Raw genomic sequence first — 27,049 nt, 5'->3', positions numbered from 1 at the left:
CAAATAAAACCAAATTCAGAATGCTCAACTAGCAATAACAGTATAGGAAACCTTCAGACAATGACATAACGACCTTATTGCAAGATATGACAATTTTCACAAATTTTCTTTTAGTGAAGTTTTTTTTTGGTAATTCCTTTACCATTTAGCTGTACCAACCAATATTAGGTAAATTATTGGTGCCTGCGAGGGGCAGGCATTGGGGAAGTTGGGAAACTAATGAAAAGTGTAGAGAAAATCTTACACTGGTAGTGGAATTGGTTTTTGAATATTGAATTCCAGAAATAACTGTATTGAGAACAACTCTGTAAACCAAGGTGTCTACAGTAAATAAATTGTATTTAGGGACCAGAGAGATAGCATGGAGGTAAGGTGTTTGCCTTTCATGCAGAAGGTCATCAATTCAAATCCCAGCGTCCCATATGGTCCCCCGTGCCTGCCAGGAGCAATTTCTGAGCATGGAGCCAGGAGTAACCCCTGAGCACTGCCGGGTGTGACCCAAAAACCACCAAAAAAAAAAAGAAAGAAATTGAAATTGTATTTAAAATAAGGACAAAAGAGAGAAGAAAAGTGTCTACCATACAGGCAGGCTAAGGTGAAACTGGGAATATTAATGACAGGAAGAATACATTGGTGAAGGGATGGGTGATGGGACATTGTATGTCTAAAATTCGACTTTGTCCCTGTGTATCTCATGGTGATTCAATTTTTAAAAAGGAGAAAAAACATAATAGTAAAGAAAAGACATTAATTAGGGTGTCTATTCCTCATCTATGTATAATCCTTAATTCACAAAAACAATTTTTAAATAACCTGTGAGGAGAAGGAGGCAAACAAGAATTATCACGCATAATTTATAGATAGAGAAATTAAGGCTCTGAGGTAGGCTCTAAGCCAAGACTCGATGCTTTTTCTCCCTTTGTTTTATTATCAGCCGGAACAGTGACAGTTCACACAATAACATTTCTAGGTAGAGGATTTTCTGGGTACAGCAAACCAGAAGCTCTATAGAAAGGCAGTGTAGGAGAGAGACAGGGGAAAAGAAGGGGGGAAGCTTCCAGTTATCATTAAGGTTTGGTTTAGAAATGGCCTCTTTACTCTCCTCTGTGCTTCCCTCAGTAGAGTATGTAGAATCCATTTGAAGAGGAGCTCCTCAACCAGTGACCATGTTTTTTTTTTGTTTGTTTGTTTTTGGGTCACACCCAGCAGCGCTCAGGGGTTTCTCCTGGCTCTACGCTCAGAAATCACTCCTGGCAGGCTCGGGGGACCATATGGGATGCCTGGATTTGAACCACCAACCTTCTGCATGCAAGGCAAATGCCTTACCTCCATGCAATCTCCCTGGTCCCTTGAGACCATGTTTTTTATGTAGGCCTGAGCCCTGTGGAGGAGTGGGTGCTGAGTGAGTGTTGGTTAAGTGAGCAGGTTAATCAAGATAGCATGGAGGTGCAGTTAAGGGGGTGTGCATAGTGTTGGTGGTGAGAACACTGCACAATGATATGGCATTCCTTCGGAACACTGAAGTGAATCACTTCTGCCCTTGAGGAGAACTATGTTGTGGGAGATACAGACTAACACTACTACTATGATAAATGCTAGAATGGTAGCAGACAGGGGTGATGTCAGGGCACAGAGATGACACCTTGACTTCTTGGCTTCTTTGGAGCCAGAGAAGCCTTCTTGGAGAAGTTAATTCATGAGCAATTATGAGCTAAAGACATAGCTTACACATTTATGTGTTAGCATCATACGAAGTAGGAGGAACAGCATGAACATACATAATGGAACTAAAAAACAACCTTGATAAATGCTAGAAAATCCATAGTTGTTCGTGACCTCAAAGTGGTTATAAATAAGGCAGAAAGTTGTCAAAGACAGAGATGGAATGACACCCAAGAAGATAGCTTCAGAATCAATTTAAGCTATGTCATGCCCAAGGTATGACAACTTCGATTCAAGTGGCCAGCCATGGGTCATTTTTGTTAGCATAAAACTCTCCAAGTACCTCCCCCCAATTCCTGTCAGACTCCTAGGAGGCTCTTCATTAGCACACCCACATAGTAACCTTTTCCTCAGGATCATTAAATAAATTCTCAGGAGCTGAGAATCTAGTGAGGTCAGGAAGATGACAACCAATTAATCAAAGTAGCCCCTGATCTTTTCCTCCCTCTAATTGGCTTCAAACAATAGAGTCTCTTAGCTCTTTAATGGGGCTCAGTTCTTAAGTGAATCATAAGTGCCTGAAGCCTCCAGAATGATCATGTTTTTTTGTTTGTTTGGTTTGGTTTGGTTTGGTTTTTTTGGATCACACCCGGTAGTGCTCAGGGGTCACTCCTGGCTCCACACTCAGAAATTGCTCCTGGCAGGCAGGCTTGGGGGACCATATGGGATGTTGGGATTCAAACCACCGTCCTTCTGCATGCAAGGCAAATGCCTTACCTCCATGCTATCTCTCTGGCCCCAGAATGATCATGTTTATCTATTTGGTCCAAGGCACAGTCGAAGGGCAAGAGCAATAGTATAGCATGTCAGGAACTTTTCTTGCATGCTACTGACTCAGGTTCTATCCCATATGGCCCCTGAGCCTGCCAGGAGTGATCACTGAGTAAAAAGTCAGTAGTAAGCCTTGAAAACAGCAGGGTGTGGTCAAACAAACAAAAAAGGATCCAAGGCACAGACAGGTCCAGTAGTCATATTGCCTGCTTCAAAGTTCTATGTAGACTCTCTCAACCAGAAAATATACCTATCCTTATCCCAATATACCTGTCCTCGTGCCCCAGATTGCCTCTATTTTTACATTAAAATCCTTTCTCCATCCTATTCCTCAATAGGTCACTGATGATAATGATGGTAATGATGTTGCTGCTGCTGATTTTTGTTTATATTGTTGTGGATTTAATCTAGAGCCTACCACATGCAAGACAAGTGTTCAGCTTCTTAGCAGCCTGGTCACTGATAATTTGTCAAGGATTCACTGACTTCCCTTCCACTCCAGGCTATTCTGATTCTCAGGAACTTTGGGTTTCCTGTGGACAATCTATCTAACACTCTGGCCTTTTAATTTCCTTTCAATCTTATCCTCAGTGACCTTCTCTTCCATTTTTTTTCTGCTATGCTCCTGTCCTTATAACTTGAATTATTTTGACTGGGATTTATGTCGCTGGAACTAAAAGAGGTCTAATTAATGCAATATCTAGCCTCATTTAGCACATCCAAGATGTGCCTGACTTGATCTCTGTCTCCTTCCCAGCTTCACTCTCCTGGCTCACTCTATATTCCCCAAACATCCACTTTTCTTATTTGGAGTGATTATTCTCTGATTCCTATTCCTGATCATCTTCATTATCCATCTATAGACTTATTGATTTCAGAATGCTCCGTTTTCTTTCTTCACCTATCTCCACCTCTCAGAACATGCAACAGATCATTCCCCCCCATTTGCCCATAGTACTTACTATTCTTGTTTCAATCAGATTCCAATAGGAAAGTGGAAACTATTCTTTAACATTTAAACCAGAGGGAACACAAACCCTAAAAATAGTTTAATGGTAGGTCACCTGCCTTGAAGGCATGAGGCCATGAGTTTAGTCTCCAGCAATGCCCCACATCTGAGTGTGACCCTACAAAAGTGTGGTACTGCCACCAGGATGCCTAGTGTATCAATGGAGTATTAAATCTCCAGCACAAATCTTTGGCAACCAAAACCAGATGTGTGTGTCTGTGTGTGCGAAACACCACAAAAAAGTGTGTGAGCCCCATTATCAAGTGTGTTCAACCCCAATAATCACAACAGCAATAACATGAAGGAGAAGAGAAGGAGAGAAAAATTAAAAAGAGCCCTTTCATTCTCTGGATAACATTTATGGCAGTTAGCAAAAATCAAGTGCTTTGTAAAAGGTGGTCAAAAAGGAGCCAAGAAGAAAACAGTTGGTCTGGTTTCTAAAGGAGATTGGTATAATGTGAAAGCACCAGAAAATTTTAATATAAAAAATATCGAGGAGCCAAAAAAATAGCACAGTGGGTAGGTCATTTGCCTTGCATGTGGCCAACCCAGGTTTAATCTCTGGCATCCCATATGGTCCTCTGAGCCTACTAGGAGTAATTTCTGAGCATAAGGGCCAGGAATGACCCCTGAGCATCACAAGGTATGGCCCAAAAACAAACAAAAATATTGGGAAAATACTTCAGTCATGAGAACTCAAGGAACCAAAATTGTATCTGATGGCCTCAAAGGCTATGTGCTTAAGCAAGCCATGCTAATTGACAGAAAAATGAAGCATTTAGAAAAATTAGGCTAATTGCTGAGGATGTTTAAGGAAAAAACTGCCTAAAGACCATTTCATGGTAGGGATCTCACCAGTGACAAAACATGTTTCATGATCAAAAATGAACTGATGCTTTGGGGCCAGAGTTATAGTACAGCAGGTAGGGCATCTGCTTTACACGTGGTCCACCCAGGTTCAATCCCTCGGACCCAATATGGTACCCTGAGTTTGCCAGGAATGATCCCCAAGTGAAAAGCCAGGAGTAAACCATGAGCATTGCCAGGTGTGGCCCAAAACAAACTACAAAATGAATTGGTTGCTGTATAATGTGAGTGAAAAAAAACTTTTATTATCTAAGCTCCTGACTCAGATAACATACAACCATAACGTAATCTAAAGAAATCTGACCAATATTAGGGCTGAGGAAGAAAATTAAAAGAGAATTATGGGGGCTGGAGAGATAGTATGGAGGTAAGGTGTTTGCCTTTCATGCAGGAGGTCATCGGTTCGAATTCCGACGTCCCATATGGTCCCCCGTGCCTGTCAGGAGCAATTTCTGAGCCTGGAGCCAGGAATAACCCGTGAGCACTGCCGGGTGTGACCCAAAAACCACAAAAAAAAAAAAAAAGAGAGAGAGAGAGAATTATGGCGGGCCGGAGATGTAGCACAGCAGTAGGGGCCTACACAGGACTGACATTGGTTCAAATTCCGGCATCCCATATAGTGCCCCTTGCCTGCCTGAAGCAATTTCTGAGCACAGAGCCAGGAGTAACCCCTGAGCACCGCCGGGTGTGACCCAAAAACAAAATTAAAAAAAGAGAGAGAGAAATTATGGAAAGCTCTTGGGAAAATACTACTGGATATTTTAAATGGGAACATAAGATTCTGAATGGAAAGACTGGACATGTCAGTTTTTATTTAAAGGGTTTAGAAAAGTTACACAATCTTAAAATTGAAAATATAAAGACAGGGAGGTGTGATACAACACATACTGCTCAAGAAAACACAAGTGGTCCAACTCAGCTTCCTTTTTCAATATAATGAAATTGATGGCGATGCCAACTTCCATGCCAGAAACCAATGAAGGAAACAAGAGATTTGTTGTAACAGCACATCATATGTAAACTGGATGTCTCTGCACCAAAGTTAGACAATATAGATACCAATGAGGTCTTCGGTTCTCTGTAACCAGACCCAGTGACACGAAGTTATAGCTGTTTGTCTCAATCCCAATAGAATTTACTGAGCACCCAAACTACGCTCCCAAATTAAGTCTCCAAGGATTTGTGGTATCTGAGCAATGAACAGTGAGTTATGTGAAGTGAAATCATAAATCAAAGAGGGAGGGTGCCAAGCAGACATCCCAATTCAGCTGACCTACATCCCTTACTGTCCAGATAAGCAGAAATACAGAGACACGAAGAAGATATTTATTCACATAATAATTTAATGTCAGAAGAAATGAAAAGTCCTTTTATTGTGGTGCATTTTGTGTGTGTGTGTGTGTGTGTGTGTGTGTGTGTGTGTGTGTGTGTGTGTGTGTGTAAAACCAGTTATTCTCTTTAGTCAAGAATGTGAATAGCCTCCATAGGCCATTCCCAGTAAGATCCAGAAAAGTGACCAGAAGCTTCTTTCTATTTTTTTTTTTTTTTGGTTTTTGGGTCACACCCAGCAGTGCTCAGGGGTTACTCCTGGCTCTACACTCAGAAATCATTCCTGGCAGGCTCGGGGGACCATATGGGATGCCAGGATTCAAACCACCGTCCTTCTGCATGCAAGGCAAACGCCTTACCTCCATGCTATCTCTCAGGCCCCGAGAAGCTTCTTTCTATGGGCACAAGGATGGAATGCCCTAAAATGTCATGCAACATTCCTGAAATAGAAGTCCCTGTAATTCTTCCATAATCCCACTGGTCTACGTGCCTGAGTGTCTTGAAAACCTACTTCACCTGTGTCCCAAGAACTCTGGAAGAGAGAGAAGGCCCATTGCCTCTCACAGCTTTAATGCTAGCTCTAAGCCTGGTCAGTAGAATGACACTACCACACAGACAAGAGGATGTGAGTGAGTTGAGATAGCAGAGGGAAGGGTTGGTTTGGGGGTGAGAAAGGTTGAATATTCTTCCTTTCTGTCACTAGATCAAATCATGTCCTTGTTAAATTTTTAATCTAATCCACAAGATTCTTGTTTAGCTGGTCCCTGCCTACCTCTCCATGCTCATGTCACACTACTCTTCCTTATCATTTAGTTCCCTGACATGTCCTCCTTTCATTCCCCTGAATGCTCTTGACATTATCATGTTTAGCACCATTACTGAGGAGCCACAGTCCCTCTCCTCCCTCACATATACCCCTCTACTCTTTGCCTGGCAAACTTTTTCATCACCCTTTAATTTCTCAGCTCAGGTGTTATTTTCTCAGAAAATCTTGACTCCTGAATCTAAAATTAGGCTCTTGTTTTCACTTTCTTCATTGCCCTTGTGGTGGATTGAGGTTATGTTTATCTGTTCATCGTTTCTTCAATTAGGAAACCTCTGTTTTAAAAAGTTGTGGTAGAATTAGAGGTTATGGTTTGTCTCCCATGATTGCTAGGACAGGTATGTAGCTCATGGTGGCCAACTGCAGTCTCCCTGGGAGATAAATATGTACTAGTGGCAGAGAGAAGGTAGCATATTGCAGGACTTAGGAAGATAAAAATCTAGGGCTTCCATCTCTCCATTTTTCTATGCAGAGTCTATCCATAATAAGAGGCTAAATAGAAACACTAAAACATAGAGACTGCAATTGAACCTAGGAATAATGGACTTTTCAATTATAGAAGCTGGTTATTTTTTGTTTTGTTGGTTTTTTTTGGAGGGTGGGGAGATTATACCTCATGGTACTCAGGACTTATTTCTGGAGCTTCAGGGTTACTCCTAGTGGTGCTCAGAGGACCAGTTAGTAACAGGGATTGAACCCTGTTAATTAGCCTATTGAACTATCTCTCAGGACCAATATTTCTGTTTTTGTTGTTGTTGTTTGGTTGGTTGGTTTTGGGTTTTGGGTCATTTTCAGTGGTGCTCAAGACCTATACTAGGTTCAGGTGCTTGAAGGATTGTGGTGTGAAATCAAACATGAGGTGGCCTTATGCAAAGCATGCACTTCTCATCCCCTAAATTTTATTATATCTAGTTTGATTTGAAAATTTATCATTTGGGGCTGGAGTGGTGGCGCAAGTGGTAGGGTGTTTGCCTTGCATGTGGCTAACCTAGGGTGGACCTTTGTTCAATCCGATGGCATCCCATATGGTTCCCCAAGCCAGGAGTAATTATTGAGTGCATATCCAGGAGTAACCCCTGAGTGCCATCCGGTGAGGCCCAAAACCAAAAAAAAAAAATATATCATTTGCCATAACTACAGTACTAATCTAGGTAGGATTTACTACAGTTTTCTAGAGTTTTATTGAGGGCTGGTGCAATATTATAGCAAATAGAGTGCTTGTCTTGCATACAGCAACCTGGATTTAATCCCTAGTTCCCCATATGGTCTCAAAGCCTTCCAGGAGTGATCCCTGAACACAGAATTAGGAGTAAGCCCTTAGCACTGCTGGATGTGACTCAAAAATGTTGGGGCCAGAGAGACAGCATGGAGGTAAAGTGTTTGTCTTGCATGCAGAAGGTCAGTGGTTTGAGTCCTGGCATCCCATATAGTCCCCCGAGCCTGCTAGAAGCGATTTCTGAGCGTAGAGCCAGGAGTAACCCCTGAGCACTGCCAGGTGTGACCCAAAATAAAAAAAAAAAGTTCAGAGTTGTAATTCTCATATCATATATTTCACTTATTTACACAGTTTATTTATATTTTGTTTTTATTTGGGAGTTTATTGTCTCACTATTAGTTCCAAATTGTAAGGATCTTAATTCCTTTCATATACTGTTGTATTCCAAGTGTCAAGATAGAACCAGGCTTGAAGTTCATGCTCAGAAAACATTTTTAAATGAGTAAGTAAATAAACAGATGAACAAAAGGTATTAGTCTATTCTGGTAATGTGGGATAATGAAACAAATGAGATATAACTTCTGCTTCTCTCATGGTCTAGCAATTAAGGAATATAAATAAGTAGATATGAAAAGCAAGAGAGGAAAGTAGAGATAGTTATACTGAACAGATGGGTTGTCTGAGTTCTGCAATCAGACTAATTCAGTAGGGTCTTCAAGTGCTTCTTGAAACCTATATAAAGAATTAATCTCATTTTATCTGTGTTCCTGAATAAAGTTGATAGATTTATATTGAATCTATCACTTCTTAGTTGGATAATCTTAAAAAGTCATCCATTCTTTCTGAATCTCATTTTTCAGAGTTATTTTGGTTTTGTTTTGGGGGCCCTCCTGAGTAGTGCTCCCCAGCATTGTGCTCAGGGGTCACTCTTGGTAGTGCCTGGTGGACCATGTGATGTCGTGTCCCAAATCCAAACTCCCACATGCAAAGATTGTACCCTAGTCCTTTAAGTTCTCTCCTCCATTCCAAGTTGGGTTTAAAGTCTGACTCATGAGATAACTGAAAAGGGCTGGAGCACAAGTGGGAAATCCAGATTTTATTTCTGACACCACATGGTCCTGTGGGTGTCTCTTGAGCTGGGAGTCTCCTGAGCACTGAGTTGGGAGAAGCCCCTGAACACCAAAACAAAGATTATGACTCATTCTGCACTGTACTAGCTTAAGCAAGTTACTAAACTTCCCTGAGTTTCAATTTTTCTCATCTGTTAAAAAAGTAACAATTAAAAGTGTATCTGTCAGAGGATTCTATCACTCTAATGGTATTAAATGAGCAATAGTGTGTGGCGCAAAGTAAACAATGAATAAATATTTAATTAAGCCACCTTTTTAAAAAATCTTAGTCATGGGGCTGGAGAGAAAGTAGTGTATAAGGTGCTTTCCTTGCATACAGCCAACCACCATAATTCAGTCCCAGGTACCACATATTATGTACCCCAATCACTGCCAGGAGTGACCTCTGAGCACAGAACTAATCCCTAAGTAATTCCTGAGCACCACTGGGTATGGCCCTAAAATCAGAAAAAAAAAAAAGCATCAAAAACGTATTGGTCAATAAAGACTTGACATATTGACTATTTTTCCCTAACAAAAAATTTTTTTTTGGTTTTTGGGCCATACCCGGCATTGCTCAGGGGTTACTCCTGGCTGTCTACTCAGAAATAGCTCCTGGCAGGCACGGGGGACCATATGGGACACCGGAATTCGAACCAACCACCTTTGGTCCTGGATCGGCTGCTTGCAAGGCAAACGCTGCTGTGCTATCTCTCCGGGTCCTCCTTAACAAGATTAACCCACTTTTTAATAATCGATGCCTATTTACTTCTAAGTGCTTGACATGCTAATAATATATTTGATTTTAATTAGTTTTTTTGGGGGGAGAAAAATGCCCTACCATGCTGGGATAAGAAGGAGGAACATATGTTCCCACAGAAAAATGCTGGTGTGGGAATGGGGAGCACATATGAACTAATCTCAGGACCTTACATATACAAGGTACATACACTACAACTTGAGTTACTTTCCTGCCCCATACATGCTTGAATGCACATCAGAATATGTCCATGAAATCATTCTGCACATCTGATTGGGCAACACTGTCCAAGGTTCACAGCCCCTACCTGCAGGTCCCTGAGCACATGCACTTGCTACTCCTTGTCTCTGCCTGTATTGTCTTCCCTGCTTGAAGTGTCCTTGCTTTCCTTCCCACAGAACTGCTCCTCTTTGTCTTCAAGGCTTCATTTAGGGCTCCTTCATATCCTCTGACCTCAAATGAATCCAGTTTTTCTTGTGCTAACATCCCAGCATATCCCTCTAGCACTGTTTCTGTCTTCAGACCAGTCTGTGACCTCATGTTGAACAGCACAGTACGTGGCATCACAGGGAATAGATTGAAGAAAATAAAGATGCATAATACTTGACATAATAAAATTTAATCCAAAGATATATTTCTCTGAGTGTCTGTGGTGCCAGGCTATATGCTAGGCACTGTGTGTACAAAGATAAACAAGATTCATTTCCTGTCCTCAAGAGTTTGGGCGAGATGAACAAATAAACAAGGGCTCATGAGAGAGATGGAGATCTAGGGAGGCAGAAGATTTAAAGCTTGAGCCATTTTGAGAGTGGGTGAATGGTTGTTCACCAAGTAGTTGTACATAGGGGTAGAAGCAGAAGAGAACATTCCAAACTTCCCATTGAAGAGGAGGGGGTGCAGAAGTCTCTAGAGGACCAATGAATTGAAGCACGATGGGAAAGTCTGACATCAGCCAAGTATGCTTCACTCCATCCTTACCATTCTAAGAACCACTGAAAATTACTGAGGCACTTTCTGGCTTGTCCATAGAAACTGTGATGGGATGAGAACAGCAGACCTAAGATGGCCCAACTTCCTTATGTATTAAGCACCTGCAGCAGCTGGAGAGATAGTACAGCAGATGGGGCATTTGCCCTGGGTTTGATCCATAATAGCCCTTGTGACCTCCTAAATATCACCAGGAGTAATTCCTGAGTGCAGAGCCAGCAGTAATCCCTGAACATTGCCTTGTGTGCCCCCCAAAACAAACAAAACTCCCCAAAACTAATCACCTACAGCATAGACTGAGTAGAATCTGAGCAGTCCAAGCAGTCATCTTATTTACTAAAGTGTTCTTCTGTTGAATCCTAATAGAGAACAGAACAGAAAACACTTTTTAAAAGCTTCTCCTTTTGTTTGTTTTGTTTTGTGCCACCCCAGTATTATTAAGGTCTTACTCCTGGCTCTGTGCTCAGAATCACTCCTGGTAAAGCTAGAGGACCATATGTGGTACCAAAAATCAAACCTAGCTTGACCAATTGGGAGACAGATATCCTGCACACTGTAATATTGCTCTGGCCCTCATCATTGATTAATTTTTTTTTGTGTGGTTTTTGGGTCACATCCGGCAGTGCTCAGGGGTTATTCCTGGCTCCAGGCTCAGAAATTGCTCATGGCAGGCATGGGGGACCATATGGGGCGCCGGGATTCGAACCGATGACCTGCATGAAAGGCAAACGCCTTACCTCCATGAAATCTCTCCGGCCCCTGATTAATTTTTTTAATTCTATTGAAGAACCATGATTTAAAAAATGATGAGTAATTGAGTTTTTAACATGTAATATTCTAGTACCAATCCCACTATCAACTTCCCTGTACTTGTTTCCAATGACCTTCCACTCCCCCAATCTTCCACTTTGACAGGCGGTTGTGGGAGGACAATTCGGTCTGATTCAATATAAATATGTACCTGGAATATTACTGTGAACGATATGCAAGCCACTATAATTAAAATAAAAATTATATTTAAAAAGTTTGATAGTCATAAGTAACAGAGAGATAGCACAGTGGTAGGGCATTTGCCTTGCACATAGCCGATCCAGGATGAAGGGTGGTTCGAATCCCAGCAACCCATATGGTCCCCTGAGTCTGCCAAAAGCAATTTTTGAGCAAAGAGCCAGTTGTAACCCCCCTAAAAAAGTTTGATAGTTATAGTTTAGGTCTCATGTTTTCAGCATTGTTGACTCTGTAGTTTGAATATATCACTATACTATTCTACACATTACTGATATGTACTCTAATGGCTTTATAAATGACTTCGAAGTTATTAAAAAAGGGCCAGAGTTGCCTTGCTTGCAACCTAGGTTCAATCCTTGGCATCCCATATGGTCCCTCAAGCACCACCAGGAGTAATTCCTGAGTGCAGATCTAGGAGTAATCCTGTACATTGCCACATATGGCCCAAAATAAACCAAAAAGTTACTAAAAATATTCAGAGTTAAGAGCTGGAACAACAGCACAACAGGTAAGGCATTTGCCCTGCATAAGGCTGACTTGGGTTAGATCCCCACCATCCCATATGGTCCCCCGCTGAGCCTGCCAGGAGTTATTTCTGAGCACAGAGCCAAGAGTAACTCCTGAGCACTGCCAGGTATAGCCCAAAAAACAAACAAACAAACAAACAAAAATTCTGAGTTAAGTAATATATTGAATTTATATTTACTGTAACAAAATACGCATATTCACAAATAGTTAATGACCTAAAAAATTAGCACAAGCCCACATGCATGTCACACACATGTAAAATAAAACTCACAGACTACATAAGTCCATAATTCACAATAACAGCACATCCTTAATGTCACAAATACAAACATTCAGTATCCTGTTTGACCTATCCTATGTGTATGTATACACACACCTATGTGCACACATGGCTCAGACACATACCACTCACATATGTCAGGCACATACCAAGCTGCTCAGCAAGGAGCCGGCCCTTCTCAGTGGGAATCACCCTTTCTTCCTCCATGTCACACTTGTTCCCCACCAGGATAACCTGCGCGTTGTCCCAGGAGTAGGTCTTGATCTGAGTAGCCCTGGAGAGAGACGGAGAGATGACAATGTTAATGACACCCTCCAGGTTGGAAAAGGACCCTGACAGCTCAGAAAAGTCATTTCCCTTCCATAATACCCAAGTTGCACCTAGTTACTAAAAACCAATTCAGCTGGGCACATACATAGAGTATCCCTGCTCACCACCCAGACACTGACCCCTGTGCCCTAGAAGCAAACCTCGCCCAGCTCTTCAGAGCCTTTCTCCAGTGGATAGGCCCATCTCTCTTCACTGAGCCGAGAACTTCTCAAACATCTGTTGAGTCACGACAGTTTTTGCTGCTGTTGGACAGGGCTGAGATGGATCTCCCAAGCAATGCCCCAGTGATTCTCAGAGAACCAGACCAGCCTGAGATGCTGTGTTCCTTGGTCCCTGTATGCTTAGGGTTTACCTGGGCAACTACAGTAGAGTTAAGGGGGTTCCAGGTCTATTCCCAGCAGTGCTCACGTGGTCCATGTGGTGCTGAGAATGAATTTGGGATTGACTGTATGTAATATATGTGGCTTAACCCTTGTACTCTTTTTCCAACCCTGATACATCCTTTATTTATTTTCTTTTGGAGACACAACAAGCAATGCTCAGGGATTACTCCTTATTCTGTACTGAGGAATTACTTCTGGTGGTGCTCTGGAGGTGATATGGGATCCTGGGGATCAAACCCAGGTTGGCCGCATGCAATGCAAATGCCTTACTTGCTGTACTATCTCTCTTGCTCTGATTCATTCTTTCTTCTTTGGGGGGTTATGGTGGAGGGTTATGGCTGGGGAGAGCCCAAAGCACTGAGAAAATGCTTTGCATACAAGAGGCTTGCATACAGAGGGTTCCAATCACTGGCACCAAATAGTTCCCTGAGCACCATCAGGAGCAACCTCCAAGCATGGAAAGAGGAATGATCCCCAAATATCACTGGATGTGTCCCAATAACAAAGAAATCAATATACAATAATAATATACAATAACAAAGAAATCAAATATCGCCTCTCTGACTCCTGAAAAGGCAGATGGTGATAGGGTGCTCAAACTCATTCAGGTGTGGTCTCTTCTAGTCTCATCACTCTCCCACCTCACAAAAACTCTCATCTTATCCCTCTCCCCACAATCCTTTGCTTGTACTAGCTATGGAGGCAGATAGGTAGGGGTGCCCCTGGCAGTGTACTTTTGGGAGATAATAAAATAATAATAAGAGGGGACTTCCTAGCTCTCAAGTAGCCCAGAGTTATAAAGATCACATCCCTTAGACACATACAAATCCTGAGCTCTTTGGAGAAGAGAAATTGAGGTTCCACCCCAGGTACAGAAATTCAAGGACCCTCCCAGAGAATGTGGATCCCTCAGTAAAGAAGAAGTTATAGAAGATGCAAAAATCATCAACTGGGCTAGGCTTTTCTGTGACAATGAGCAGATGTATTTTTATGTATACAAAACCCATTTGGAAGAACTGTTTAAAAGCTCCTTCCAAAAGCCTTTTGGGGCTTGCTCTTCAAGCCCATGTTCTCCTGTGTGTGTGTGTGTGTGTGTGTGTGTGTGTGTGTGTGTGTGTGTGTGTGTGTGTGTGTGTATCATTTGCTTGTCTTGGTGTTGCTTTGCTTGCCTCTTTTCCATCTAGAGAGGCCTGTGTTCTCTCTAGAATGTGTACATCTCCTTTTCTCTCCCGCTCACATCTTTCTTTCTTTCTTTTTCCTTCCTTCCTTTCCTTCTTTCTTCCTTCCTTCTTTCTTCCTTCTCTCTTTCTTTCTCTCTTTCTTCTTTCTTTCTTTTCTTTTTCTTTTCTTTCTTCTTCTTTCTTTCTTTCTTTCTTTCTTTCTCTTTCCTTTCTTTTCTTCTTCTTTCTTTCTTTTCTTTCTTTCTCTCTCTCTCTCTCTCTCTCTTCTTTCTTTCTCTCTCTCTCTCTCTCTCTCTCTTTCTTTCTTCTTTTCTTTTCTTTCTTTCTTTCTTTCTTTCTTTCTTTTCTTTCTTTCTTTCTTTCTCTTCCTTCCTTCCTTCCTTCCTTCCTTCCTCCCTCCCTTCCCCCTCTTCCTTCCTTCCTTCCTTCCTTCCTTCCTTCCTTCCTTCCTTCCTTCCTTCCTTCCTTCCTTCCCTTCCTTCCTTCCTTCCTTCCTTCCTTTCTTTTTGTTTTTTTGGGCCACACCTGTTTGAGGCTTAGGGGTTACTCCTGGCTAAGCGCTCAGAAATTGCCCCTGGCTTGGGGGAACCATATGGGATGCCGGGGATCGAACCGCGATCCTTTTCTTGGCTAGCGCTTGCAAGGCAGACACCATACCTCTAGCGCCACCTCGCCGCCGCCCCCCATCTTTCTAAGGAAGTTTTTTTTTTGTTTTCTTTTTGTTTTTTCCCTCCCTCCCTCTCCCGCTCCCTCCTCCACTGAGCGGGCTCTAAAGAAGTTTTAATAAAAACTTTCTTGCTTAATCATTTTGCCTCCTCTTGAAGTTCTTTTCTTTGAGGAAAAGAGAGGGACCCAGAATGCTGTGCTAAGGTTAGTACTGACTTTCCTACACTGGGCATTTCCCTGAACAATGATGGCTGAGGTAGATCAAGCACTCTATTCTCGAGACTATCTCCATCGCTCCCCATTTTACCAAGGCCCTGGAAACACTAATAACCCTTTCCCTACACTGACTCATCCACCATGATTCAAGGCTGAGTCCCTCAATGCCTTGTAGGAAGGAGACTTTCAGGACCAATTAGCTCCCATCTTCTCCCCTGATGGTCCATGAACCTTCACTGATGCCTCCCATTGTGATGGGTTTAGAAACCTAAATATCAGCAATGGTTTCCTTCATTGACATTTATTGTGGACTTAGTGATTATGCCACTTAGTGGGCAGTAAAAACAGCACAGGGGTCAAGGCACATACCTTGCATGCATCTAACCCTAATTCATTCCTGGACTGCATGGTCCCCTGACCACTACCAGCTGTGACCTTGGTGGTCCCCAATACTACAGGGCCCAGCAACACTGTATCTTTGAGCCCTGACATTGAATCATCTGACCTATTTTGCTGAGAATGGCCAGGAGTAACCCTTGGGCCTTCTGAACATAGTGTGGAAAGCCCCTCAAAAAAAAGAAACTTTCTGTACTTCTCAAATCTTTGAAAAGGAGCATGTATAAATTCTATGCTTGGAAACAAAATGTTAACAGGGAGAATAAAATAAGCTCCTTCAATCATGGGGCTGGGCTTATCTCAACTATTCCAGCTGGTAGAAATTTTCTATGATGGTGCCCTACACCTTTACCATAGCACCTGTGACTTGTGACTAAATAAATCTGTTCTTCCTTGAAGGCAGGGATATAGGATGAACAAATCTGCTCATTTGTGGGGTCCCTCCCTAGCAGAGTAGATAAAGGACCTAAGCCTCCCTACTGACCTGAATTAATGAGCCAATGAACAGTTATCTGGAAGCACACCTCAGATCTGTGACCCTATGCTAATGACCATCTAATTAACCCTGGCTGCATCCCAAACTGTCACCACCATTCCTAAAGCTGAACCCGCCCAATTGGCTCATGAAAAGTGATAAATGGTTCCCTCAAATTCACTTCACACCATTTGTTGTGAGCTGACAAAGAGCCAGGTTCCAGGCTGAGCAGGGAGCTAGTCTCCTAAAGACAAAACTTGAAGTGCATGGCTTGAGGGAGAGACTATCACCAACGCAGGCACCTGAAGCCAACCTTCCTCATTTCCTTATACTGCTCTCCCTGTCCCCATTCACTCTGCTCCCTGTTTAGCAGATCAGGCTATTCTTGGAGAAATCGTCACCAGGTGCTAAAGTCACTATGTTCCTAAGGCAGAAGAACAGGGGCTGAGGGAGAAGAGAAGGAGGTTCAGGCCATCAGGAAAGGAGCAGTGTAAAGGTATTTAAAGAACAATCCATTTATCATGGTTTCTGGGAAGGAGATGAGGGAGAATGAGGAAAAAGAATCATAACTGGAAGGAAGAGAAGAAATAAAAGGGAGAATAAGGTGAACAAAAGAGAAAAGAAGGAAAGGGGAATGGAATGGCAGAGAAGAGTTATTAAAAGGGAAAGGAGAGAAAGAGATAACTATGAAGCTCAAGAGAACACAGGACTGACACAACCTGTTACTCTGTGACTGCTGTTCAGAACAGGGTAGATAGCAAACAGCTTGCAAGGTCATTTCGACTCAAGGCTCACAGAGTCTTGACAACTGTTCTTTAAAAGAAAAGTCCTCAAAGGCTAACTGTGGTGCAAAAGAGAGCAAGATTAAGCCTGGTCTTGGCCAGTCTGCTGAGGCTTTCTGGTTCTAAAAAATAACTGTGGCCGGAGAGATAACACAGCGGTGTTTGCCTTGCAAGCAGCCAATCCAGGACCTAAGGTGGTTGAGTTCGAATCCAGATGTCCCATATGGTCCCCGAGCCTGCCAGGAGCTATTTCTGAGCAGATATCCAGGAGTATCCCCTGAGCACCGCTGGGTGTGGCCCAAAAACCAAAACCAAAAGAACAAAACAAAACAAAAAGAATAACTGTAGCCTAGAGGCTCCACCTTCTACCACTGGCCCATCAACTCCACAATCTTTCTCCCTGTGAGTTCTACACCAGGAAGAGACCAGTTGCTCAGAGGTTGTTCTCTAGGACATTGTGCTGATTTTCTTTGTGTAATGAATCTTTACAAATTTCAACTGGATGTGATCCCAGGCTCTCACCAGGTCTAGGGGTCAACTTTGTAGGGAAACCAAAGGTGAGTCTGAAGCATCCAGATTCCCAAGTACATCAAGCATGTCGGAGAAATGATAGATTGAAGAAAAATATGGAGCCCATACCAGTCCTGGACAGCATTGAAGGACTCTTCGTTGGTGATGTCATACATCAGAATAAAGCCCATGGCTCCACGGTAATAGGCTGTGGTGATGGTCCTGTACCGCTCCTGACCGGCTGTGTCCTGTGCAGAGAGATGAGAGAGTCAGTCTCTAAAATGTCTGCCTTTCCATCTGCTAAGTGCTCATGACAATTTGCTAATAACCCAAGGTTTATTTAAGGAGAGTCAATTATGTCTCTAACACTGTATTGACTAGAACAAAGTTGTTCTAAAGCCCCGTAAAAATTAAGAGGAAAATAATTAAAATCCCAATAGAGAAAATGGGCCAGAAGAATGGCCAGTGCACAGAAGAACTGTGAAAGTATAATCATTATGCACAAAGGGCTTACCTGGTTTTTGTTTTGGGGGTCACAGTTAGTGATGCTCAGAGCTTATTTCTGGATCTGCACTCATAAATCATTTCTGTGGGTTCTTTTTATTATTGTTTTTTTGTTTTTGTTTGTTTTTTGAGTCACACCCAGTGGCATTCAGAGATTACTCCTGACTCTGTGCTCAGAAATCACCCCTGGCAGACTTGGGGGACCATATGGGATGCCGGGATTCAAAACACCTTCTGTCCTGGGTCAGCTGCATGCAAGGCAAATGCCCTACTACTGTGCTATCTCTCCGGCCCAGATATTATTTCTGGCAAGTTTAGGGGAGAACATGGGTGTCAAGATCGAACCCAGGCAAGCATCCTATCAACTGTACTACAACCTGGATTATAATAATAATTCCCATCAAAGATGAGGGTGGAGTAAGATGGACAAGTTCCCACCTTGCAGTCTTGGAAAACTTGATTATGTATTTCCAGAACTCAACCTGAAAGTCTCAAGAGTACTAAAAGCGTGCATGCCGTTTGACCTTGAAATTTTCTTTCTAAAACATTTCCCATCAAAAAAAGACAGAAAACCAAGAACCAGGAAGTTAGTTAAGAAATAAAACACGGGGCCAGAGAGATAGCATGGAGGTAAGGCATTTGCCTTTCATGCAGAAAGTCATCAGTTTGAATCCCGGTGTCCCATATGGTCCCCCGTGCCTGCCAGGAGCAATTTCTGAGCATGGAGCCAGGAGTATCCCCTGAGCCATGCTGGGTGTGACCCAAAACACACACACACACACACACACACACACACACACAAAGAAACAAAACACACTCTTTGCATGTGTGAGGCCCTGGGCTCAATCCCCAGCATCAAGTTAGCCACAGTAATATTGCTGTGGCCCCAATAACAAAATATGAATACTTCAAAAAAAATTTAGGGGCTGGAGTGATAGCAGTGGTAGAGCATTTGCCGTGCATGTGGCTGACCTGGGATGAACCCAGGTTCAATCCCCGCCATCCCATATGATCCTCTGAGCCTGCCAGGAGCGATTTCTGAATGCAGAGCCAGGAGTAACTTCTGAATTGGGTGTGGCCAAAAAAATAACAAAAAAGTTTTGGGTTTTTGGGCCACACCCAGTGACTCTCAGGGGTTACTCCTGGCTCTGTGCTCAGAAATTGCTCCTGGCTTGAGGGACCATATGGAATGCCGGGGGATCAAACTGTGGTCCATCCTAAGCTAGCACACAAGGCAGATGCTTTATGCCACTCTAGCCTTCCTCTCAAAAATTTTTTAAATGAAATAAATATGCAAAAATATTGGTTACCACATTACATAGGAGAAAATTTAGAAACTTCTTTTTTTTTTTTTTTTTTTTTTTTGGTTTTGGTTTTTGGGCCACACCCGGCGATGCTCAGGGGTTACTCTTGGCTGTCTGTTCAGAAAAAGCTCCTGGCAGGCACGGGGGACCATATGGGACACAGGGATTCGAACCAACCACCTTAGGTCCTGGATCGGCTGCTTGCAAGGCAAACACCGCTGTGCTATCTCTCCGGAAAATTTAGAAACTTCTATGCTAAGCAATAGAATATTAAAATGTAAAAATTTATGCTTGTTTATATAAAACTGTGTGGGACAACACTTTTAACTGTGATGAACTATTAGTTTTATAACCATATATGCAGAGAATAAAACTGGAAAGAAACCATCAGAAAATAATTATCTTCATATGAAGTTAACTGATTTTAATTTACTTTATGTTCTTTTATTCTCTAAAGTTAAGTATATTTAATTAACATATAAATAAAGCATATGTCGCTATTATATAAAAAATCAATAAGCATATTTACTTTGAAATGATTAAAATTTTATCTTAGTGGGTCAGAGATGTAGTTCAGTAGTATAGCATATACTTTGCCTTGAGTTCAATTGTCTGGCACCAGCAAAATAAAATAAAATAAATGACTAAAACAATTGCTATCTCAAACAGCTCACAACATAGTAAGAAATCAAATACATAAGCAAGCAAGCAAGTGGGAAAAAATGAAACCAACAGCAAAGCATTCTAAGCACGCTGGAACTTGTTTCCCAAAATACAGACTTGACTGAGGGACCAGCCATCTTCTCTTCATCATTACAATTTTAGAATGTGCAATGCTTGAAAATACATTAACATTTCTTCAGCTGACTTATTAAAATGCTATAAATGAGATATATCTCATCTATATCAATAAATACAATATTGGGCAATTTGATTTTTTTTTCTGACATGTTTGTGTGGTTTTATAAGTTGTTCATTTCAGAGAGTAGAATAAACAAATATTCAGAAACTCGATAATCAGGTTTAGTTGATAACATTTTTTTTTTAATTTTTTTTTATTTAAACACCTTGATTACATACATGATTGTGTTTGGGTTTCAGTCATAAAAGGAACACCACCCATCACCAGTGCAACATTCCCATCACCCAAGTCCCAAATCACCCTCCTCCCCACCCAACCCCCGCCTGTACCCTAAACAGGCTCTACATTTCCCTCATACATTCTCAATATTAGGACAGTTCAAAATGTAGTTATTTCTCTAACTAAACTCATCACTCTTTGTGGTGAGCTTCCTGAGGTGAGCTGGAACTTCCAGCTCTTTTCTCTTTTGTGTCTGAAAATTATTATTACAAGGGTGTCTTTCATTTTTCTTAAAACCCATAGATGAGTGAGACCATTCTGCGTTTTTCTCTCTCTCTCTGACTTATTTCACTCAGCATAATAGATTCCATGTACATCCATGTATAGGAAAATTTCATGACTTCATCTCTCCTGACAGCTGCATAATATTCCATTGTGTATATGTACCACAGTTTCTTTAGCCATTCATCTGTTGAAGGGCATCTTGGTTGTTTCCAGAGTCTTGCTATGGTAAATAGAGCTGCAATGAATATAGGTGTAAGGAAGGGGTTTTTGTATTGTATTTTTGTGTTCCTAGGGTATATTCCTAGGAGTGGTATAGCTGGATCGTATGGGAGCTCGATTTCCAGTTTTTGGAGGAATCTCCATATCGCTTTCCATAAAGGTTGAACTAGACAGCATTCCCACCAGCAGTGGATAAGAGTTCCTTTCTCTCCACATCCCCGCCAACACTGTTTATTCTCATTCTTTGTGATGTGTGCCATTCTCTGGGGTGTGAGGTGGTATCTCATCGTTGTTTTGATTTGCATCTCCCTGATGATTAGTGATGTGGAACATTTTTTCATGTGTCTTTTGGCCATGCGTATTTCTTCTTTGTCAAAGTGTCTGTTCATTTCTTCTCCCCATTTTTTGATGGGGTTAGATGTTTTTTTCTTGTAAAGTTCTGTCAGTGCCTTGTATATTTTGGAGATTAGCCCCTTATCTGATGGGTATTGGGTGAATAGTTTCTCCCACTCAGTGGGTGGCTCTTGTATCCTGGGCACTATTTCCTTTGAGGTGCAGAAGCTTCTCAGCTTAATATATTCCCATCTGTTAATCTCTGCTTTCACTTGCTTGGAGAGTGCAGTTTCCTCCTTGAAGATGCCTGTAATGTCCTGTAGTGTTTTGCCTATGTGCTGTTCTATATATCTTATGGTTTTGGGGCTGATATCGAGGTCTTTAATCCATTTGGATTTTACCTTTGTACATGATGTTAGCTGGGGGTCTAAGTTTAATTTTTTGCAAGTGGCTATCCAATTGTGCCAACACCACTTGTTGAAGAGGCTTTCCCTGCTCCATTTAGGATTTCCTGCTCCTTTATCAAAAATTAGATGGTTGTACGTCTGGGGAACATTTTCTGAGTATTCAAGCCTATTCCACTGATCTGAGGACCTATCCTTATTCCAATACCATGCTGTTTTGATAACTGTTGCTTTGTAGGCAATTTGATTTTTGTGATTTTAGTTGCATCTGTTTTCTGAAGATTAAGAAAATAACTACATATAAATTGCTTAAAATATTTCCTGATACCACCATTTTGGAAAACAATATGAATACTTCTTTCCTTTTTTTTTTGTTTTTTGGGCCACACCCGATGATGCTCAGGGGTTACTGTTGGCTATGTGCTCAGAAATCGCTCCTGGCTTGAGGGACCATACGGACGCCAGGGATCGAACAAAGGTTGTGCTGGATCGGCCACGTGCAAGGCACACGTCCTACTGCTGCGCTATCACTCCAGCCCCAACAATATGAATATTTCTTTCTTTCTTTCCTTTTTTTTTTTTTTTGGTTTTTGGGTCACACCCGGCAGCGCTCAGGGGTTACAACTCCTGGCTCCATGCTCAGAAACAGGGTACCATATGAGATGCTGGGATTCAAACCACCGTCCTTCTGCATGAAGGGCAAATGCCTTACCTCCATGCTATCTCTTTGGCCCCAGAATATTTTTTTAAAAAATCTAGAAATTGAGTTTCCATATGATCTAGCAATACCACTCCTAGAGATATACTCTAGGAACCCAAAAACACAATGCAGAATATCCAACAGTCAGAATCTGGAAACAACTCAGGTGCTGAGAACCCCTAGATGTGTAACTAAAGAAACTGTGGTACATCTATACAACTTTGCAACTGTTAGGAAAAATTAAGTCATGAAATTTACTTATAAATGGATGGATTTGGAGAGTATTATGTTGAAAGAAATTAGTCAGAAGAGGGATAGACATAAAATAATTTCACTCATTTGTGGGATATAATAATAACAATAATAATAAAAGATAGTCTAGTAATAATATCCAGAAATAATATAGATGAGGGCTATGAAGACCAGTCCAGGGTAGGAAGCTTGCCACAAATAGTGAAGCAGTGCAGATAGGATAGAGAAGGGAGCACAATGACAATGATAGTTGGAAATGAGTACTCTGGACAAGAGAACAGGGTACTGAAAAGAGATAAAGTGATATACATGGTACCCCTTCATTAACAATAGTGCAAACCACAGTATCTAAAAGGAGGGGGGAAGCAAAATGCCCCAGAGGCAGGCACAGGGAAGGTGTGAGGGAAGGAAACTGAAGACATTGGTGGTGGGAAATGTGCAATGGTGAAGGGTGGTACACGCTGTGTGACTGAAATTCAATCGAGCAATTCTAGGGCCCGGAGAGATAGCACAGCAGCGTTTGCCTTACAAGCAGCCGATCCAAGACCAAAGGTGGTTGGTTCGAATCCCAGTGTCTCATATGGTCCCCCGTGCCTGCCAGGAGCTATTTCTGAGCAGACAGCCAGGAGTAACCCCTGAGCACCGCCGGGTGTGGCCCAAAAACCAAAAACCAAAAAAAAAAAAAAAAAAAAAAAAAAAGAGCAATTCTATAACCACAATGTTTAAATCAGGGGTCTCAAACTCAATTTACCTGAGGGCCGCAGAGGCAAAGTCGGGATGATCCTTGAGTGCAAAGTCAGTAGTAAGCCTTGAACATTGGGGGGGGGGGGGTGTGTGACCCTAACAACGAAAACAAAACAAAACAAAAAAAGATTCCTCTAGGGCAGGGCCACAAATGTACGGAGGGCCGCAAATGGCCCGCTGGCCGCGAATTTGAGACTCCTGGAATAAAGTAATTTTTAAAAAGCCATTAAAATAGAACAATTTCTGGTACCTAGAACCTGCTATACAAGCATCAGTTATTGTTTCTGTCCATCTAGTATGAGCCTCTGCCCAGCTTGGTGGATGAATCTTCTGCCAAATGCACTTTCCCTCGATTCAAGCCAGACCAAGGTCTGTGCCAGCCAGAGTCTCAATGTGACACTCTTCCCAGAGAGGAGCCACTGGTGAGTAGAAAGAAAATGGATGTCTTGGATTGACTTCGTGCATGGCCCCTCATCAGCAGTGACTTTGAACAACTTGGATTTTTTTTCTTTCCCTTTTTTTTTTTTTTTTGAGTGGGCAGGTGCGTTAAAGGACTATTCCTGGCTCTGTGCTTGGGAGTAACTCTTGGTCGTGCTGGGGATTGAAGTAGAGCCATATGCAAGACAAGCATCTTAACTAATCTGTACTAATGAGGTATTTTTTTTCAACTTTCTCTGAATTGCTGCTTTCTCAGATATGGAGTGGAAATAATAATGCCTATTTTGTAGCGTATTTGTAACTAAACAAAATGTTTTATGTATATGACTTATATCTGACTCAAAGCTGAACTCTTGACTGTTAATTATTGTTTAATTTTTCTTTCTTTCTTTCTTCCTTTCTTTCTTTCTTTCTTCCTTCCTTCCTTTCTTCTTTCTTCCTTCCTTCCCTCCTTCTTCCTTTCTTCTTTCTTTCTTCCTTCCTTCCCTCCTTCCTTCCTTCCCTCTTTCTTTTTCTTTCTTTCTTTCTTTCTTTCTTTCTTTGTTTTTTGTTTCTTTCTTTTTCTCTTTCTTTCTTTTTCTCTTTCTTTCTCTCTTCTTTTTTCTTTCTTTTTTTCTCTCTCTTTCTTACTTTCTTTCTTTTTTTCTTTCTTCTTTCTTTCTTTCTTTTTCTTTCTTTCTTTCTTCGTTTATTTTTGGACCACACCTGCCAATGTTCATGTGTTACTACTGGCTCTGTGCTCAGGAAGGTACCAGGAGCCCATATGGAATGCCAGAGATCAAACCTGGGTCTGCCGAATGCCAGGCAAATACCCTACCCATTGTACTCTTGCTCTGCCCCTTTTAACTTATCTAAGCTTTAATTCTTCATTAGGAAAGTGGGAAGGGTAATATCCATCTTGAAGAAACTGGTTGCATGAAGAACCTGGCAGGTAGAATTTGACATAGCATCAAAACTTAGTAGGTGTTCCCTGAAGCTCCACAGGGTGGAGAGATAGTAGAGCAGATACAATGTTTGTCTTACATGCAACCAACCCTGTTCTGAATACCCAGTACCACATATGGTCCTTTGAGCAGGGAGCCAGTAATAGTCCCTGACCACTGCAAGGCTGGCATCCTTCCCTATCCTGAAAAAAAAAATGCTTCATAAAGTTGCTGCTTCTATGATGCTGTTGATATTTCATATAGGAAAAAGCAGGGTTGGAAATAACAATGGAAAAGAGCCCAGAAAAGAGCTGCTCAGTGTCTCCATTTTATTCTTTAAAATCACTTTGATAAACATGGATTCTTCTCCCACTGATGAGAGTCAGAAATAGAAAGAGGAGACAGGAAGGAGGAGAAAGTACATGATTCACTGGCTACTTGAGGAAGGAGCCCCCGTGTCATCAGCAGTAATCAATTCACTTCCACTAAACAGTCATTAAGTTCTTCACATGGGCAGCACTTCATGCCAAAGAATGGAGCCGAGGGTGAGCAAGCCACTGTCCTGGCCCCCGGCAGCCCTGCCAGTGTGGTGAAGGGGAAAGGAAGCTGAGAGTCAAGCTATGTGCTACGACACGCCTTTCTAATATGAGGGTGTCATTTATTATTTGCTGTAACATTAAACTGTAACTTGGGCACTGCTTTATTTCAGGCACTAAACTAAACATATTTTTCATTTTATTTAATTGTCAAAGCAGCCTTGAACTACAGTACTGTTATCTCTATTAGAGATAAGAAAAAGTTTGATAATTTGCCTAACATCTTACAGCCCAGCTCATGGCCGACTGAGATTCAGACTGGGAGCTGAGTCCAAACTCTTCCCAGAATGTTCTTATATTGAATTATTTCTCTTCATTGTTTCATCAGGATAGACCAGGACTAGTTTCAATTCCCATTTTATATATTTATTTACTGGAAAAAGTATATAAATAAATTTTAAAAATTGCTAGCATTATAAGTCCTTTAAAGGTATAAATTCAATCTCCTGACCAAATATTTTGCACTTAAAAATATTTGTGATAGACTAGAAAGGAAATAAATATAGAAATATATTCTATCCAATCATCTCCCTCACTCATGTCTTAGTGTCCTAAAGTTTTGTTACAGAACAGAGAAGGAGCCTTCATTAGGCTCAACCCTTTGGCCTAAAGCTTGTGAATTTGGAGGTGAGGGGGACACACACAGTGGCGCTCAGTGGTTACTTCTGGATCTGTGCTCTGAAATCACTCCTAGCAGGCTCTGGGAACTATATGGGTTGCAGGGGATCAAACCCGAATCTGCCCAGACTTGGTCCCAGGTTGGCCACGTGGAAGGCAAACACCCTACCCGCTATGCTATCACTCTAACTCAGCTTGTGCATTTTTAGTAAAGCCTACAACCCAACCTGATGGTATATTCTTTTTTTTAAGACAGTTTATTACATGAGAATGATATTGTTTATTTATTTTTAGTTAGTTGCTTATAAAATTATAAAGTTATTCATGATTTGGTTTCAGAAATACAATGTTTCAATACTGATCCCTTCACTAGTTAGTGTCCACTCCATCAGTGCTGTCTCATCCTCATTTGTCCCCCTACCCACCAGTCTGCTTCTGTGAGAGGCACTTTAAACAAAAAATAAGTTTCTACACTGTGGTTTACAGTACTATTGCTGATAGTTTTTTTTTGTTTTGAATTATATTTTTACCTGTTTATTTATTTTTGTTTCTGGGCCACCATGCTCTACTCCTGGATCTGCACTTAGAAATTACTCCTTGAAGGTTCAGGGGGGCCATATGGGATGCTGGTGATCAAGCCTGGGACGACCACGTGCAGGGCATACACCCCTACCCACTGTGCTATTGCTTCAGATTCCACTGATAGGTTTTTATACATGACATATTACCCCTTTCAGCACCACTTCCTCCTCCTAGTTGAACTCTTCCCTCTCCCATAGGCCTTGCCCTCTCCCTGTACTATTTGCAACCCTCTCAAGGGGCTTATTTCTTACTAAACAACAGTTCTCATGTTCTTTGTTTCCATTGTATTTTTTTAAATAATATATTTATTTAAGTACTTTGATTACCGACATGATTGCAGTTGGGTTTTAGTCATATAAAGAACACCCCCCTTCACCAGCAACATTCCCATCACCAATGCCCCCAATCTCATTCCTCCCCGCTCTGTATTTGAGACAGGCATTCAACTTCTCTCACTCAATGACATTGTCATCATAGTTGTCAGTGTAGTTATTTCTCTAACTCCACTCACCACTCCTAATGGTGAGCTTCACATCATGAGCCAGTCATTCCAGTTCTCATCTCTATTGTCTCTGGGCATTATTATAATAATGTCTTTTATTTTTCTTAAAATCCATAGATGAGTGAGACTAGTCTGTGTCTATCTCTCTCCATCTGACTTAATTTCACTTAGCATAATAGATTCCATGTTCATCCATGTAGAAGGAAAATTTCATCA

The 27,049-nt window shown here is 41.6% G+C and overlaps 1 protein-coding gene across 1 annotated transcript in view; it reads right to left on the bottom strand.

Moving 5' to 3' along the window:
- The window catches only part of RAB3B (RAB3B, member RAS oncogene family), a 79,397-nt gene that overhangs the window by 6,796 nt on the left and 45,552 nt on the right, over positions 1 to 27,049 (bottom strand). Inside the window, exons 3-4 of the mRNA XM_049775140.1 lie at positions 17,478 to 17,596; positions 12,559 to 12,683 (exon numbers count right to left, since the gene is read on the bottom strand). Of these exons, the coding sequence (XP_049631097.1) occupies positions 12,559 to 12,683; positions 17,478 to 17,596 (244 nt within the window). The remainder of the gene's footprint in view (positions 1 to 12,558; positions 12,684 to 17,477; positions 17,597 to 27,049) is intronic.

This window comes from Suncus etruscus, chromosome 6 (genome assembly GCF_024139225.1).
Source record: "Suncus etruscus isolate mSunEtr1 chromosome 6, mSunEtr1.pri.cur, whole genome shotgun sequence".
NCBI classification, from domain to species: domain Eukaryota; kingdom Metazoa; phylum Chordata; class Mammalia; order Eulipotyphla; family Soricidae; genus Suncus; species Suncus etruscus.
The sequence above is the reverse complement of the archived record's forward strand: the minus strand, read 5'-3'. Positions and strand labels throughout refer to the sequence as shown.